Source organism: Semicossyphus pulcher, unplaced genomic scaffold (genome assembly GCF_022749685.1).
Source record: "Semicossyphus pulcher isolate SPU_LCO1_2020_fin unplaced genomic scaffold, fSemPul1.0.p SCAF_4, whole genome shotgun sequence".
In the NCBI taxonomy this organism is placed as follows: domain Eukaryota; kingdom Metazoa; phylum Chordata; class Actinopteri; order Labriformes; family Labridae; genus Semicossyphus; species Semicossyphus pulcher.
In genome coordinates this window covers 9,954,478-9,971,977 of record NW_027211715.1, presented here as the reverse complement: position 1 = coordinate 9,971,977, position 17,500 = coordinate 9,954,478, and the positions used below count along the sequence as shown (strand labels likewise).

Below are 17,500 nucleotides of genomic sequence, written 5' to 3'. Positions count from 1 at the left end.
GGACAGAAGGGCAGTGTTCTCAGTGTTCTTGCATTGGTTTAGGGTGCTTTTACACCTAATCTGTTTGGTGCAGGTTCTCCAAAGGTTTGGCGGGGGTGGTCATGATCCACTTCTTATCAAACTTGTGTGTTTCCTCTGTGTAGTGAAAGCAAAGTATATCAACATTTTAAACTCCTGTGGCTAAATGAAAATTCAGTGGAAATTCGAGCAGTGTGCTACTATTACGCATATCTGCTTATCATGGAAACTGCAGAGGGATCTGTACAGGACATTTGGTCACAATGATAACATATGCTTGTTACAGTAACCATAGGGATTATCCCCGGATACTTAAAAGGCCAATGGAAATAAAATAGAGATGTATGTGTCAGATTCATCTATTTTGGCAGTTCTGAAATAATAGTTTTAGAATTAGATAATGGTTCAATATTATAGTTTTTGGGTGGGTCTATATTGTGCTGAAATTTAACAAGTTGCTGATCAGGCCACATGAGTTGATCTTTGTTCATTTGTACAACACAGTAAACAAAAACCAGTTTGCCTGGACCAAGTAAACCAAACCAAGGCATGAAAGCAACCCTCATGTTCACACTTACTGTAAGAAAATTAGGTCATAACTAAGTCATCTGACATATCTTGTTGAATGCCATGTATGTTCACCCCTTCATTCTCTGGTAGCTGCAGAGAAGTGAATACAAATTATCTCTGTCCTTACTTTTAAGTTGCTACTTTGGTCCTGATGCTAAAAGGGCATATTGTAATTCAGTTTTGCTCTTTGTTCGTTTTTTTAGCCCACTGCTGCCTGTAAATTAGCTGCTACATCAGTTGGTAAGTTGCTTAAAGTAAACTATTGACCGTAATATTATTTGGGATATTCCTTCAGCAAGTGTGTACCTTTCTCTTTTTTTGAGGCAGAGAACGTCTCATAGCTAAGGAAAAGGACAGAGAGTTGGAAATGGGGACACACAGAGGTGACAGGAGAAAGGAGGCAATGGAAGAGAGTGGGCAGTGATCAGCAATGGGAATGAGTAGACATTTTCTGTTCCCAGCATTCTTACCTCTGATTGGTGTACCACCTGGTGAGGTAATTTGAATGCAAATAAGATTAGAAATAACCATTAGTATTGAGATAAAGTAAGAGAAGAAGTGAAAGAGAAAGACAAGAATGACAGGAAAATCAAAGAGAGGGAAAAACAGATATAACAGCCTGCTATTCTCACCCTGTTTGAAGATATCTATACATTTGTAGAGTATCATTTAGTGTTTAATAAGTTAAAAAATAAAAATGTAATGAATTATAAGTTATTTCCTTCTGCACCATTGTCTCACCTTTTTTAAACATAAGATAATAACCACAAAATTGTATGGATATTTTCTGAGGACTGTTTTAACATAAATGACAGCTCTGCTTGAGCCCCAGACTCCCAGAGGTCTTGATGCAGAGATTTAAGATGAAACCTAAACAATAACATAATCTGATTAAAGGTATCAACTTGCCAAAAATTGTGAAGTGGTATAAGCTATTTTCGGTTTCTCTTGTTTCTAGAAGTAATAGTCCAATTGAATTTCGGAGTTGGCTACAATTCCCAGGCACATTTTTGCAGGAAAAAGCCAATCACTGAGAAATTGTGTTACATTTGCCCTTAACAGCAGATGAAGTATCAAGATAACTGTTAAGAAAATTGACAGGACAATCTGCAGCTTAAATCGATTCAATTATCAGAAGTTTAAATAACTAAACACAACCATAACATAAACCTATTTCTTCATAATAGTATCCTGAAGAGTTCCAACCTAAAATGAACACACACTGGCCTTAAAGAGAGCATATGGATCTGACTGGTTAGACAGATAGACTTGCTTTGTTTTTTTTAACTATCTCAGAGAATTAACTTAGCTTAAATCGAGTTAACTTACTGGAAACAGGTTGTTTAAGTAAATTAAGGTTATTCAAGTTCAACTTAGATTGTTAATATAATGCTGATTATAAAAGTTGTTGCAGGTCTTTTGACTTGAAATTTACACTCAAATTGAAATTAAGAATTAGCCCTCGTTTCACCCTGTTACTACAAATTTAAAACAAAGTAGTAGCACTTCCATCTGTAACTTGCATATCCCTATTGTAAATGATCATTAGTTAATGGCACCATTTGGGCATATCAGATCATATGCAGCAAAGGGTCAAAAGAAGAATGGTTACTATGCAGATGCCAATGATCTGGATAATAAACCAAGTCGCTGTTGAGGAACACAAAGAAGTATCAGATAGGTGGTGAAAGATAGCAGAAGGGGGGCCCTGGAAGCTGTGTGCCCCTGGGTTTGATGAAGAGAACATCAACAGCTTTCACAGGGCCAGGCTGGATAATACTACAAAATGTCATGACTTCCATCCACAGCTATCTGACAGACATCCATGCCACTTCAGCATGAAATCAGGGTGTCATGACAGATTTTGGTTTTCATTGTGGAAAATAATAGGACTTGATTATATTTTCACAATGGCTAGTTTGAAAGGATTTTTTCTGAAGTACTATCCATCAAAGAAGGTAGTACTGGGTTGGCAGTCATATTTCAGTTAAGAACATAATAGCAACTTTGCTCGTGAGATCACGGTCTGATTATATGAAAATCTATGTGGCTGCTAAAGGAGACTTACATTGATTTTATATATCATTGTAACTTTTATTTGCAATGGGAATAGCCTAATAATGTGACACAGGAGCCTTTAATGTCTTCTGTGTCACTAAATTAGCTTTGTGAGATTTGAGAAAATCACTAAATTACTAAATGGGGACATGGACTTAAAAACTCTTTTCATTCTAAATTTTAAGCTTTAGGATATGGTATTATTTTGGGGCTTGCCCACTGGGGTAATCATTGATAAATCAACAATTTGGTACTTTTGGTCATGGTCATAGTTTTAGTGTTGGCTATGTTTTAGGTTGCTGGTGCTCTTACTCATTGAAAACTCACTTTATTTAAAATTGTATCCAGTTGATAATTTCTGTACAGCTGCTGGTTTTGCTAATTTATGATGATGGGCAGCTTGAAGAACAGGGTTATAGGAGTCCAGCCCTGACACATTTGGGTGACAGATGGTTTAGCATGTTGGATTTGTTTTTTTTAACACTTTTCAGATCTCTTTTTCCAGTCTCATTTTAACATACTTAAAATCCTACTGCTCTATTTGGATGGATCTGAATTACAGAGGCTCCTTCAACTATGCTTTCTTATTTGTTTTTGTTACAGGACTGCAATCACTAAAATGACTTATATAACGCTTCTCTGGTCTTCGACCATCCAAAGCGCTTTATACTACATGTTAGCATTCACCCTTTCATATATAATGCTTTACCAAACAGCAGTCACGTTGTTTGCTGGTAAAGTGTCCAAAGACTCTTTGTCACATCACTCTGGTTGTAAAGCTTGGTTTGATTGCCCAAGTTGAGTTTGTTGGGGCACCAAAGGAAGCCATACAAAATACTATTTTTTCCCCTGAGCAAATCTATGATTATCAGAATATAAGATAAAACTATTTTATTAATGGATCCAAGTCATTTTATATGATTTACTTATTCATGGCAAATTGAATCACTATTCAATATAATGAATTTTTCTGTTGAGACAAATAAATGAATTATTGTTGACTGCTAACTTAAAACACCATAATAAACAGCTATGGAAAAAATTACCAGACCTCTCAAAATTTTCTTTAAATTATCAGATCTCTCTACATGTCGTGGCCAGCCCAATCCAGATCTGAACCCCACTGAAAACCTCCTGAATTTGATCAAGAGGAAGATGAATGTTTACAAGCCATCAAACAAATCCGAGCTGCTTGAATTTTTGCACACAGTGGTATAACGTCACCCAACAGCAATGTGAAAGTCTTCCGAGATGCATGAACGCTGTAATTAAAAACCAGGGTACAAATATTGATTTCTGAACTCTTCCTCAGTTAAAACATTGGTATTATTAGTGCTGTTGTTTAAAAATGAACATGAACATTATTTAAGGTCTGAAAACATCTTTTATGCAATATTTCATTTTGAAGTAGGGAGAAATGTTACAATGTTAATTACAATAAGACAAAAACACAAAATACACAAAAGCAAACCTATAAATAGTAGAACCAGAAAAGAACTGTTTTTGCAGTGGGCTCTCAATTTTTACGGAGCTGTATTTCATTTGCCTTGTATAGCCAAAGATGACTTTTTTTTTTTTATTAGGATCCGCCATCTGTGCTTATCTACTTTGGGACCGCCTGTGACAATTCTATGGGGCTCTAGGAACCAAATTGTAATGAAATGCCATCCTGTTCAGTTAATTATACATGGCGTGTTTGTCCTCACCTGAGGTCCTCACTGTGGCTTGGGAAAATCCTCTGAGTCAACATCAAAGCAAAAGATGCGCTAGAGCCTCTCCCTCAGCCATTTCTCTCTGCCTATTATGAATAAGAGCAGCCAAGGCAGGGGTCACAGGCCCTCAGTGAGGGGAAATCTGCTTCTTACACTTGATGCAAGGTCTAGAAAGAAAATAAGCGATGTACAGTGGTTCCAACTTTGTGAAGCTGCTTTTCATTTTTGGCAGGAAATAAGATCAATTTTCTTAAGGCTACTATAGGGCTGGTCCATGAAAAATGCCCCATGTGCTATTAATCCTGGCCACCTTCTTACAGACGACTGCTGCTGCTGCTATAACAGTGTTTATGGTGTGTTAAGCTCTGTTGGCACACAGGTATTACTGAAATCTGTGATATCCTGCATAAAGTAGGAAACATATGTTTTTTAATCATGAGATAATGTTTTCTGTTTTTCTGAAAATCAAAGTGCCATATTTTGTGTAGCAATACTTATATCATTATCATTAGTCATTTAAGTGTACAGTATGGTACTATGTATGGCACAAAAATATGATTGCTCAGCTGAGAGTTTTTCGAGTACTGTAGCCACTTTGTGAATGATATCCGTTATGTTGCTTTAAAACATAGGCAGGATGTTTTTCAACATTAAATACAGGGTTCTAATCCAATACACTTTTTGAAATTCAGCAAGAATCTCCTCATGGTATGCTAGTGTGTTCTGCGTGTGTGTGTGTGTGTGTGTGTGTGTGTGTGTGTGTGTGTGTGTGTGTGTGTGTGTGTGTGTGTGTGTGTGTGTGCGTGTGTGCGTGTGTGTGCGTGTGGGTGTGTGTGTGTGCTAAAAAATCTGTTGTGCACAGCCCTGAAAAAACACCAGATTTAGGGTTTTTGTACTGATTATGAAACTGTTTAAATTTAATACCAATGCCTGTTTGTGAACTGCAAAAGTATCTATCTATCTTCTATCAACTAGAAGATTGATTATTTCTACATAGATATTTCCTATGCCAGTCATCCTTATCTATATAAATCGGGTAACATGTATTTGCAAAGAAATACTGTTGTTGTGATGCTAGCTAAAGTAGTAGAGAGTATTGCTGTCTTGGCTGGAGTGCTGGCTCCGAGAAGCCATTTTATTCTTTCTGCATGTCAGGATTGCAGCAGCAACTTTGGCAAAAGTTTGCTCATTTCTAACCTACCTAATGTTATTGACATTGCTTGCACTGTTGTTTTCTTTTGTTAGCTTTACAACATTATAACTGTCCAAACAATGGTTGTTAAGCATTTTATAGCCACAGTCTTATCAATGATAAAATACAATCTCAACAATATATCTCCAAGATCCAAACCTCATGTTTATTGAATAATCAAAATTATATTAATCATAATTAATCAATTATATTAATTAAGTTTTTACAAAAATGTTGGGTAAATTGTTAAACTTTTGAAAAAATTGTCTTAACCAGACATTGGATTTGGTACTTAAAAGGTTTTTTTTGAAGGGTTGTTTTTGTGATCATTGCTACCAAAGATTAATGCCTGATTTTTGCGGCAGCTTTTGTAAAATTTGCAATGGAAGTTGCAGTGTTTTTTTTTCTTTTTAACACATTACACAACCACTTCGAGCAACTGGAATTCTCCAATGAAGCCATCTATTAGCTGAGCGAGATGTTAGTTTTTCTGATATCACTTCCAGGCGATTTCTTTGATAAGACGGCAAATAAAATGTGTAAACACTGAACGACACGTAAGACAATAGGCTTTAAATGCTCATTTCGCACTGCATAAGCACATTCAACTGCTCTAATATCTATTTCGGCTGCTACATCAGTATAACACCATCAATAAGAAACAGGGATTACTATCTCACTGTACAATAACTATTTGAAATCAGCCTTGACACAAATGTCAGTAACACAGCCTCTGATTGGTCAATAGTCTCAAGTGAACGGCTAACAGTTGTCAGCAGAAACATGGATAAATTATCACAAGAAGACATCTAGTATTGGATTTATTAGTATACGTAGATTCACTGTATACAGTCTCCATTATACTAACAAGGGTAATCGCTGCAACGACCAAACAGTGTCCATATGAAGAAACAGGCTGCAAATTCAGAAATGATGCCAATTCAAAAACACAAGCAAAAGTCATGCAACGACGAAACGTGCCGAAAATTAAAAAAACTTTCTGCAAAAGAGCAAAACAAAACATCAAACGTGCTGCAAATACAGAAACGATGCAAAGTCAAAATCACACAAACCCAGAAAACACATGCAAAAGGAAAAACACTGCAAATTCAGTCAACACAATGGGAGTGCTCCAGACCTGTAGGTGCGCTCTGTGTAACATCTAAGAGCAAGACCCAAGTGTTGCTTCCATTAGCTATGGATCTAAGTGAGTAGTGTGCAGCTAGCGGTACTATCAGCTGACTCTTCCCAGTGTCATGCTCTAAGTGCAGGGGTGTGTCAATGTTCACTCCTCTAACTCCTCTAAACTCCTGAAGCCCCTGCGTTAGTTAGAGAAATTAACACCATCACTTCACTGTGCTCAGAGCCTGACACTGGACAGAATCATAAAAAAGCAGCCTACCGTGAGCTACACATCTAATGCCAGGTAGATAATATAAGTTACACTCAGCAGTGGTTACTTTAGCAAAGCTATCTGTCAATCTGGAGCCATTTCTTAACAAAAGTTGTGTGATCTCTTTGATCATGTTATAAAGTTGTGTTTTTGCACAGCAGTCAGTGGTACATGGACAACAGAGTCAATCTGCTCCAGCGGCGTCTAACATTACAAGGTCTGATAATAAATTCATCATCTCATCCCCTTCTCTCTACCATCAGTAAGAAACACTGATACACTGAGCATCCCTACAAGTCTGGAGCACTTCCATTGTGTTGGCTGGATTTGCAGCAGTTCTGCAGTTATTCTTTTGAATGTGTTCTCTGGGTTTGTGTGTTTTTTAACAATTTCCCCTTTGGGGATTATTAAAGAATTATCTCATCGTTTTGACTTTGCATCATTTCTGTATTTGCATTTGATACTTCTGTATTTCTGCCTTTTGCAGCGTGTTTCTGTGGTTGCCATGTCTTGGGCTTTTACATGTATTTTTGAATTAGCATTGTTTCTGAATTTGCAGCTTCTTCTTATGGAAACCATTTGGGCCATAGCAGCACAAATGCCCTTGTTGGCCACCGTCCCCTTAACACATGTGGTTCAATAGGTAGCTCATGAAAGTGAGACAATTGCATCAAAGCCTTGTCAGCATGGTGCAGCTGTCTGCTTCACAGCAAAACCAAAGTACACCTCTAGCATGCAACGCTCCAAATATTTTAAAGAAATAGTAATGTTCCCCGATGTTTAGACAACACTGCAAGAAGTTTGGTGACGTAAATGACTTCACACATGGGGAAATAGGATGATTGGTCAATTGTGTGTAAAAGCTGCAGCAATTTCCAAAATTGCAAGGTCAAGAAAAAGTTGCAGCAATTGGCTGAATTTGCATAAATTCATAGGAACGCAACATCGCAACTTCACTATCGCACTATGTTATATTATGCATACACATTAACTGACATGATGTGCTGCTTTATCATGTTTACCAAAGATATTTTGCTTTACCCACCAGACATTTTAAACTGCAGTTAACTGCACTTTGTTTCAAGCCCCCTCCAACTTGTTGCTAAACAGAGATCTAAATAACAACATGTCGGGATGAGTGTTTTACCTGAACGCAGCTGTTTTATGCGGCCATTGCTGCTGTTGATGTCCACAGGTAGAAAGTCTTTGAACCAGTAGATCTCTGGGTCAGGGTTGCCGCTGGCTGCACACAACATTGTAGCAGTACGCGTTCTCTCCACAACCTTCAACTGAGGCCCCATGTCTATGGTTGGGTAACCATGAGGTATCTGGTCCTCTGTGGCATAAACAAGGACAAACAAACATGTTGGCACATGAACAGCTGCATCATAAGTGGGTGATAGCAATTAAGAGTTCAGTCAACTATCAAATGTGTTCTTTAGTCTCAACCCTTTGTCCAAAACCTTGAGCTTGTGAGATGTCCCCCCATGAAATTCAAACATAGAAGAATTCAGCGCTTGACTACTCCTTCTGGAAAGGAAGGGTATGGAATTTCTCTTCATTGATCTATGTTAACTTTCCCGAGGATGATTCATTATTCTCCCAAGTGCAATACATTTTCAAAGTGACATTATTTGAAACACTTAGTGCCATTTAATTCCAAACTCTGGTTGAATCATTATATCAATGGCTCAAAACCCCAATGCACAATCCATCCATTATCTATACCGCTTATCCTGTTCAGGGTCGCCAGTGATCACTGACTGATCGCCAGTCAATCACAGGGCTGACATAGAGACAGACAACCTTTCACACTCACACCTACGGGCAATTTAGAGTCACCAATTAACCTGACGAGCACGTCTTTGGACTGTGGGAGGAAACCGGAGTACCCGGAGGGAACCCACTCATGCACAGAGAGAACATGCAAACTCTACACAGAAAGGCCCACTTCGTCCGAACCGGAGTAGAACTAGGAACCTTTTAACTGTGAGGCAACAGCGCTAACCACTGCACCACAGCCCCACTATAAATAATGACTAATACAAATACAGATACAGTGTATTTTATCTGTATTTCTTACTCTACCGTTCTCTACCGGCTCTGGCTTAGTTGCTCTTAATATGGAATGCTCTCTCCATAAAGGGAAGGGTAAATACATTGGTTAATTGTGGGAAATTATTGCAGGAAGTGTGAGTGTTGTGTTTACTTAGTACACCTAGTTCAGACCTCTAAATATACTGAACAAAAATATAAGAACAACACTTGTGGAGAGGAGTGGACCAAAATTCCACAAGCCACAATCAACAACCTGATCAACTCTATGCGAAGGAGATGTGTTGCACTGCGTGAGGCAAATGGTGGTCACACCAGATACTGACTGGTATCTGGTAATCCCTGGACCCCCCCAATACAGTAAAACTGCACATTTTAGAGTGGCCTTTTATTGTGGCCAGCCTAAGGCACACCTGTGCAATAATCATGCCGTCTAATCAGCATCTTGATATGCCACACCTGTGAGGTGGATGGATTATCTCAGCAAAGGAGAAGTGCTCACTAAGACAGATTTAGACAAATTTGTGAACAATATTTGAGAGAAATAGGCCTTTTTGTGTACATAGAAAAAGTCTTAGATCTTTGAGTTTAGCTCATGAAAAATGGGAGCAAAAACAAAAGTGTTGCGTTTATATTTTTGTTCAGTGTACATCAAACCATCAAGAGTATTTTCAGTACTGTACATTGCCCACCCCTCTTTCCAGAAAAGCACAGGGTGCACTTACACTTGAGTTAATGCAATAAATGCTTGCACAATTGAAAGCTGAACAGGGCCATTAGTCCGCTGACCAATGTAAAACATGCCTGCTGAAAATGAACAAATCACACAAACCAAAATTTACAGTATTTACAGTTCTTGTCTAGAATAAGGGAGGAACTTCCACGATTGCCTCCAACTTTGGCTGGACCCAGAAGCCCTTCACCTTGGTTCTCTACAGCCCATAGTTACTAGACAACACATTTTGATAATCAATCAATCAATCAAATTGTATTTGTATATCGCCAAGTCATAACCAAAGTTATCTCAAGACACTTGACAAAAAGAGCAGGTCTAGACTGTACTTTTTTAACTAGATAGTCAGGTTTGTTTGGCTTAACTGCTCAACAAGTCAGGATCAAAGTATATTGCCAGGTAATATAAACAGGCATCACATCCAGAGATACCAGACCAACCTTTTGGATGTAGTGGAGGAATTCTGCATCGTGTCACCTACATCAACATTATGTTGCCACAAACACATAACGGTAACCACAATTGAGAAAATCAACTCTATAATGTTCCCACACTGAGCAACAGACGAGTATTTGTATAGCCCCTTTCTTAGCCTAAAGGTTGGCTTGACTATAGTAATAGAAAAGGAAAGAAAAAAATAAATACAATATTTTACAACAAGTAAAAGACATAATGAAGTAAAACAGAAAAAAAATTCTCAACATACAATTAAAAGAGTAAATGAAATAAAGTACGAAGGCCAGGTTGAAGAAGTAGGTTTTCAGTTTAAGTTTTAAGCTTACCGACACTTGCAGATCCTCAGGCAGACTGTTGCAGCGGCTTGGAGCAGCTAAAAGTTAGCTCATCAAAGGATTTATCCTGTAATTTACAACAACTAGTAGACTAGTAGATGCCAAAGGCCATACTGGTTCATACACTGTAAGCATCTGTGTAATGAAATGTAGAGAGAACATGAGGTCCCTGCTTTCTGACTCTGCATCAGGATCAATCAAGGACATTCCATTTTTCCCAGGATTAACAACAGGGAACCTCATAAAATACTCCTCTCACAAACGTGGGTTGACTTCAGCATTAAATGTGACACATTAACACTGTCCAGCCCAGGACTCAGTTCAGGCTCAGTTAAAAAATACATTTATCAGCCCTGATACCAATCTTTAAAATGGGAAATTTCTTGTAGAGAGTATTTAAGTTTATCACAGCAGAGAACATTTGTCCTATCATGCTTCCATGTTTACCTGAACACCCTGATGTAAGCATTTTTACCAACAACAAAATGATAACCTGGCTGGTTCACAGTGACACAGTATAAACAAAAGGTAAGTGAATGAGTGAAAGTTAGATGATCCTCTGTTTCAATGATCAGATGTATTAACAATTTGTGCATAGTGAGCAAAGAAAACAGATCAGCTATAAACAACTAACTCTGTGTGCAAGACAATTATTCACATTACAAGAGTCATTTGGTTTGTTTACATTTCCACTGATTTAGGGTATGAGATTTGCCATTTTTTTTCTCCAGACAGCAGCTGGCCCAGCCAGTGTGATTTTGATTCAGAAACTGTATAAGGGGGTCACATTTTGATTGTGACAGGATTAGGGCTGGTCGATTTATTATTCTAGCCATCACAATTGCGATGTGCGCATGTGCAATAGCCATATGGCAGGACTTCCGATAGCAAGCAAACTAAGTTAAACATGTCAAGCAGCTACTTTATTGTTGCTCTGTGCAAAACTAAAATTTACCAGTTGCTTATTTTTCATGACTAATACAGAAAAAGTCCGCCTGATATCACATTGGTGCAGCCCTTCACCTGAGCAGAGTGAACTGACTGCTGAGCTGCACAGTGTGTGCTTTACCTGCCTGTAAACTGTAAATATGGGTGCAACACTGCTGTCATTAATCACCTCGGTGGGATGATCAAGGCAGACGCTCTGTTATGCGAGGTGGCTTTTCATTGAGTGTATTCCCATTATCAACGGCACCTCATCCTGCTGCTGGTTAATGCTGTGGCCACGTAAGCGAACCGTTTACTGAGCGGACATGCTATGGAGTGTTTACTTTTAGCGGCTACACCTGCAGCACACACACGGCATGAGGTTGTGTGTCCCGACAGGAAATAGGATACTGTGAGCTTTCGTTTCAAAAAGTTATTGTCACTGGGCTCGTCACTAATAAAACATACATTTGAACACCATTAGAAATGGTAGATGACAAACCGTATAAGCAACTGCAGCCCACAAGTCTATTTGTATTTATTTTATAAAGAAACGTGTCTCTCCACCTGTACTCTCTCTACTTTTTCATAAGGGTGTCAGAGTCGCTGAACCAAGTATGGTAAAAGTAGGGGAAGGGTTTGGGTTTTGTTAGAAGACAATAGACTTAAAGCCCCTGTAAACCCAAATCAACAAAATCCTTCTAATTGTGTAATTTAGGGTCTTATGTACATCTTCGTAAGCATCTTAAAAGTTTTAGAAATTAGTTTTAATCCAAACTCGAGCAGTAGCGGTGCAAAGCGCAGAGGTGCAGATGTGTTGGGGTGACTGAAGCAAAGTGATCAGGTTAAAGTAGATTGTGAATTAAAACTTAATGAGGTGAAGAAGAGAGTACAATTTAAGTGTGGAAGTAAGAAATAACCATCTAGAAAGAGGGTCAGTCTACATGGATGTGCTCCTCATAGAAATCATTGATATATGAGATGAAATGAAATCAATTGATTACAAAGCCTGTAATTAATTGGATTCTTTTTTTTTTTTTTATCACCTGACAGCAATAGTTTTTATATGATGTGCACATGCGCACATACCTGGGCGGTACAACAAACCCTCTACCCTGCTGGTGAAACACATTGTAGAGGAAACACTGCTTTTTCATGCGCCATTGTTGTGTTGACAGTTGCCATGAGAACGCGGACAGGTGGACCCCGGCAGGTGTCAATCAACATGGGATCTGCCACGCCTACACAGTCCTGAGAAATGGTCTGACTAGCCAAATCAGCCGATTTCCTAAAAAGATTTTCTAGTGGTTCTGAACATTTATTTTCACTCAGATTTTTGTGGATGCTTTATGACACACTCAACTCTGATATCATATATGCAGTTTTGCTATTTCAAGCCGAGTTTCCAGGGCCTTTAAAAGTCCCAAATAATATGATTGTTAATTGTTTTTATGTACATGACACACTGGATTTATCTTATTTAAGTCGCAATAAATATCGCAGAACAAAAAATTATCGCAATGTCAGTTTTTTCCGACATTGTGCAGCCCTAGACAGGATTGTGAAATGAACACCACCACGAGATATCAAAAGGAGGATTGGCACATTTTTTTTACAGATGACAAATCCAAAAATTGCTAGATGGCAAACAGGTAAACGGTGTTTGTGTTTATCAGTTTGAGGTTGAATAAGTTATTAATATATCAAATACAGTATTTAAATTTGACAATACAGACTTAGTGAGGTACATCTCACAGCCTTCAGTGCTGAAAATAAAATCAAATCATGATCTTAAAATTGAAAATGAAATGGAATCGTGAAATTGGAGAATCATGACATGCCTACATCCAACAGTTACTGGAAGCAGGTTGAAATAAAATACAAAGAGAAATACTCTGGTTTTAATCCTATTATGATTATTATAATTATTGCTCTTATAAGTAATATATTAGGCTTTTGTAAATGTTTTGATACCATAGATCATAAAGTCATGAGTTACAATTTATTGACTTATACAGTGACTTAGAGAGTAGTTATTTAGTGGTTGGCATTAATTAATCTATGATCTCTCTCAGTATCTGTTTCTTATCATTAGTTGCTGTTGCATTGTCAGGAAAGACCTGCAGTTGAACCCATACTGATTCTACTGTTTCAGGGTAATACAAACCATACCCCAACCTCAGTTGTTTCTCCAAATGCCATTGCATCCACTTAATATAAAATGACAAAAAATACAGCAAATTGCACATCATGAGGGTATAGCTCATAGTACAGAAACTTAAACTTTGATACTAAAATAGGATCAAAAGAAAATGTACTTTAGAATTCTTTCCTTACAAGAATTAAAAATGCCCCCTACCGAGATTTTCTAGTTTTTTTTCCTTCTTTTTTTTGTCGTATTTTTGGATGTAGAAAAAAAGCTGCAGATGTGACCAAGGACAGGGCAACGAGCGCTTCAACTGCATTCAAAATAAATCTGGCACCGAAATTGTACTTTGAATGTACCCCCCTCTCACTCCCTCTCTATCTTGCTCAACCACCACTGCTTTTGCTCGTTCTCATCACAGACTCGTTTTGAAAGTCTGAATTAGATGTAAAATTAACAGAGATGAAGTGATCAATTCAAGAAAACATGCACCAACTGCAGTGCCTGTCAACTTTTACATGCTTTTTAATACTGTATTTCCCGCAATTTTTCATCTGGTTTAATCTCATAACTCTTATAAGTGTCATTCAAAGCTGTAGCTGTTTTCAGCACAACTCTGATCAACTAACTTTATATTAACATCTAATCATTAGATGTTAATCTAGAATGGTGGAAAGGAAATTCTAGCAAGAAGCAATTTGTTTAATGGACTTGCATTTTTCCAGCTGGCCATTAATGTGACTCCAAACAAATGATGAAGAATGATGAATCAAACCCCAAAAATAGCAAATATTTTGAAATGAAAAAAATTTAAATATTCACTTTTACACTTGGCATGTGCAGACAGGTCTTACCCTCTAAAACAGTGAGCTTGGCGCTGGTGTTAATCTCTCCCACACTGTTGGTCGCTGTGCATTCATAGATGGCTTCGTCGCGGTGGGTCCTCAAAGGCTGGATACGCAGCACTGAGCCTGAGCTGTCATCAAACTCGATCACCTGGAGATAACAGTAGAACCTTGCGAGGCTAATGCAAGACTTGACGAGCTTAAACACATCTACAGTATGTGATGTTATTTATTTTTAAAAAGAACTATCATGCCTTCTAATAAATATCACTGAGCAACTCCTGTCTCATGCGTATTTAACATTTTTTCTATTGTATCAATTGTATTGTATTGTGTTGTTGTTGTTGCTGCTACTTTTATGCCGCTGATTGACTACGGTGATGTTTTATATATGCATGCACCTTTTCAATGCCTTCACTCTGGACACTGTATACCATGGAGCATTGAGGTTTATTACAAATCTTAAGGTCCTCACTCATCATTGCTCCCTGTATGCTCGAGTTGGCTGGCCTACATTGTCCAACCGTAGACTAAATCACTGGCATGTCCTTATTTATAAGGCAATTCTTCACTTGCTTTCCTCTTACTTATTTAGAAAATGCTGGAAGCTACAGTCTTCGCTCTCTGACCCACTGGCAAGGCTTAATTTTGCTATCTGTCCCCTAAGTTTGACTTGAAATGGGGAAAAGGTGCTTCAGGTACACTGCTCCTGCTGCTTGGAATCTGCTGCAGAAGGATTTGGGTCTGAAGGATCTGATCTCTTTAAATCAAAGTAGATTGAAGGCATTAGAGGAAGATCGTGGTTGCATCAGGTTGTAGATGCTTTGATTAATGGCTATCGCTATGTGACCCAGAATATGCTGACTTGTTTTTGTAATTGTTATGTGTTGTACTTTGTTAAAATGTGCTGCGGCTGTCTTGGCCAGGACGCTCTTGTAAAAGAGATTTTTAATTTCAATGAGGCGTTTCTTGGTTAAATAAAAAAAAAAAAAACAGCTTGATACTACTGAATTAAATTGAAGGAAGAGCAAGGTAAAGGAAATGTAGAGAGCTGGAAAGTCTCTGCATTTGGAGAATATACACCCACCCCACACACAGGTTAGCCATCAATTTGAGTAATGCTAAGTAGACAGGTGAAAGATAATATTTTTCACAAGGACATAAACCAAGTATCTCTGCCTATGCAGGACTCATGCTGAGTCACTTGAAGTCTTTGGGTTGGCTAATGAGCCTTCCTGCTGCTCCACAGTCCTGCAGGACGGCTCATACAGTCCATTTCATTAAGCAGTTGCTGTGTGAGCAAAGAGGCATGCATTACATTTCTAGATGCCAGGCAGCTCACCACCAGCAGACAGAATGCGTACTTCTTTAAGGGTTTGATCTCTCTACAAAATAATTCTTGAAATCAATACTTTCCAGGAGCAGAATAATTTCTCCCATGTAAGATCTTCAGGTCATTTTAAAAAATGAGTTTTTATATATACATACTATATATGTCTGGGTGGGGTATTAAATGAAATGTATCTTTAAAGATCCACCTTTGAATGTATGTTGACATGGCGTAACTTGGAGTATAAAATGACACAACATCTCAAGCTCTGCCTGGACACACAAAAATGCAGAGAGCTATTAGCAGTCAATGTATGAGAAAGGGAGTTTCTTTACATTCTAACATATCAGAGTTATGACGCCTGCTCCAAAATTGTACCTCAAAGCGCTGAGAGCTGACTTTCTTCCCCTTCTTCATCCATGTGATGCGAGGTGTGGGGTCACCAACCGCCTGGCAAACGAATGACGCCACTCCTCCTGAAATCCCTGTCTGATCATCAGGTGACTTTATGAAGCTGGGCATGCCTAAGAGAAAGTGACAGTGAGATGAAAGCAAGGAAAGGAGGAGAGGGAAGAGAAGATATTTAGTATAAGATAAAGAGCACAGACAAAGAACCTAGGAAGATCAAGGACCAAAACTACCAAACTATGTCTTTTGTGGCTCTCTATAACAATAGGTTCTTTCAAAGGCACACCTTGTAAAACTCACTGAGCAGCACCTTTTAGTCTTATTTATAGTGACGGGAAGCTGGAAGATGTGAATGCACTGATAGAAAACCTTGAAAAATCTTTGAGTAGATTAATAATCATGTATGGTAAACCAACACTGAGGCCCACATAAACTGTTGCTCTGCACTGAAAACATGATACTGTTAATTAGTCACCATAATACATTTCTTACAAAGGTGTTGTTAACAAAAAGAAACAAACAGAATGGTTCCTAAAACAACTAAGTCAGACAGGTTGTAAATAAAATGTAAGAATTTATGGATGTTTCTAAGAACTCTAGATGACTCAAGATACTCTGGGCAAATTCATAAAGAACAGATGGTGGCTGCTGATGGGACAATGAATGGCTCATCAATTGCCATCGCTATATGCCCGTCTCAAAATCTGATTGAATAAGGATATTGAGCTAATGATTTTCCAGCACAATCATGCCCATAAAGTTTTGCAACTTAGTGCATTTTTTCTTGTTTTGCTTCTGATTGGGGAGAAGAGCTGTCAGAATCTCAACTGTCTGCTGCTGCAATGGCTGCTTTGTCATGAAGTACCATTCTAGACACATATAGATGATGAGCTGAGAGGCAGCGGCTCATTTTCAAGTTTATTATAAAGCCGAGACTCGACAGATGTGACACCAGTTTCACCTTATGTAACAAAGGTTCTTTCTGCAGTTTGCCCGCAATAACAAGTTGTCCAGCAACAGCTCCAGACCATCTCTACACATCTGGAGAATTTGTGCCAAGGACATCTCCCTCAGGCTACGATGTCGAAGTGTCCTTGGGCAAGACACTGAACCCCAAATTGCTCCCAGTCGAATAGCCAATGGGTATGAATGTGATAACTGAATGACAGTATTTTAGGTAGCAGCCTCTGCCATCAGTGTGTGAATATTACCATTTACCAACTAATAAAGAGTCATTATGATTCACAAACTGAGTAATACATGAATTACTATAAATTATGTCTGTAGTCATTGATTAATTCCCTTTTAATATCTAGTATTAA

The 17,500-nt window shown here is 38.3% G+C and overlaps 1 protein-coding gene across 4 annotated transcripts in view; it reads right to left on the bottom strand.

Annotated features, from left to right (window-relative positions):
- ptprfa (protein tyrosine phosphatase receptor type Fa) overlaps window positions 1–16,292 on the bottom strand; it is a 220,143-nt gene extending 203,851 nt beyond the window's left edge. For 2 of the 4 annotated variants that reach the window (XM_069679935.1, XM_069679936.1), the window contains exons 1-4: window positions 16,149–16,292; window positions 14,450–14,591; window positions 8,091–8,279; window positions 1,059–1,076 (exon numbers count right to left, since the gene is read on the bottom strand). In XM_069679935.1, the coding sequence (XP_069536036.1) occupies window positions 1,059–1,076; window positions 8,091–8,279; window positions 14,450–14,591; window positions 16,149–16,292 (493 nt within the window). The remainder of the gene's footprint in view (window positions 1–1,058; window positions 1,077–8,090; window positions 8,280–14,449; window positions 14,592–16,148) is intronic. The other 2 variants (XM_069679933.1, XM_069679934.1) reach the window with 1 other exon arrangement.
- Between the last annotated feature and the right edge of the window lie 1,208 nt (window positions 16,293–17,500).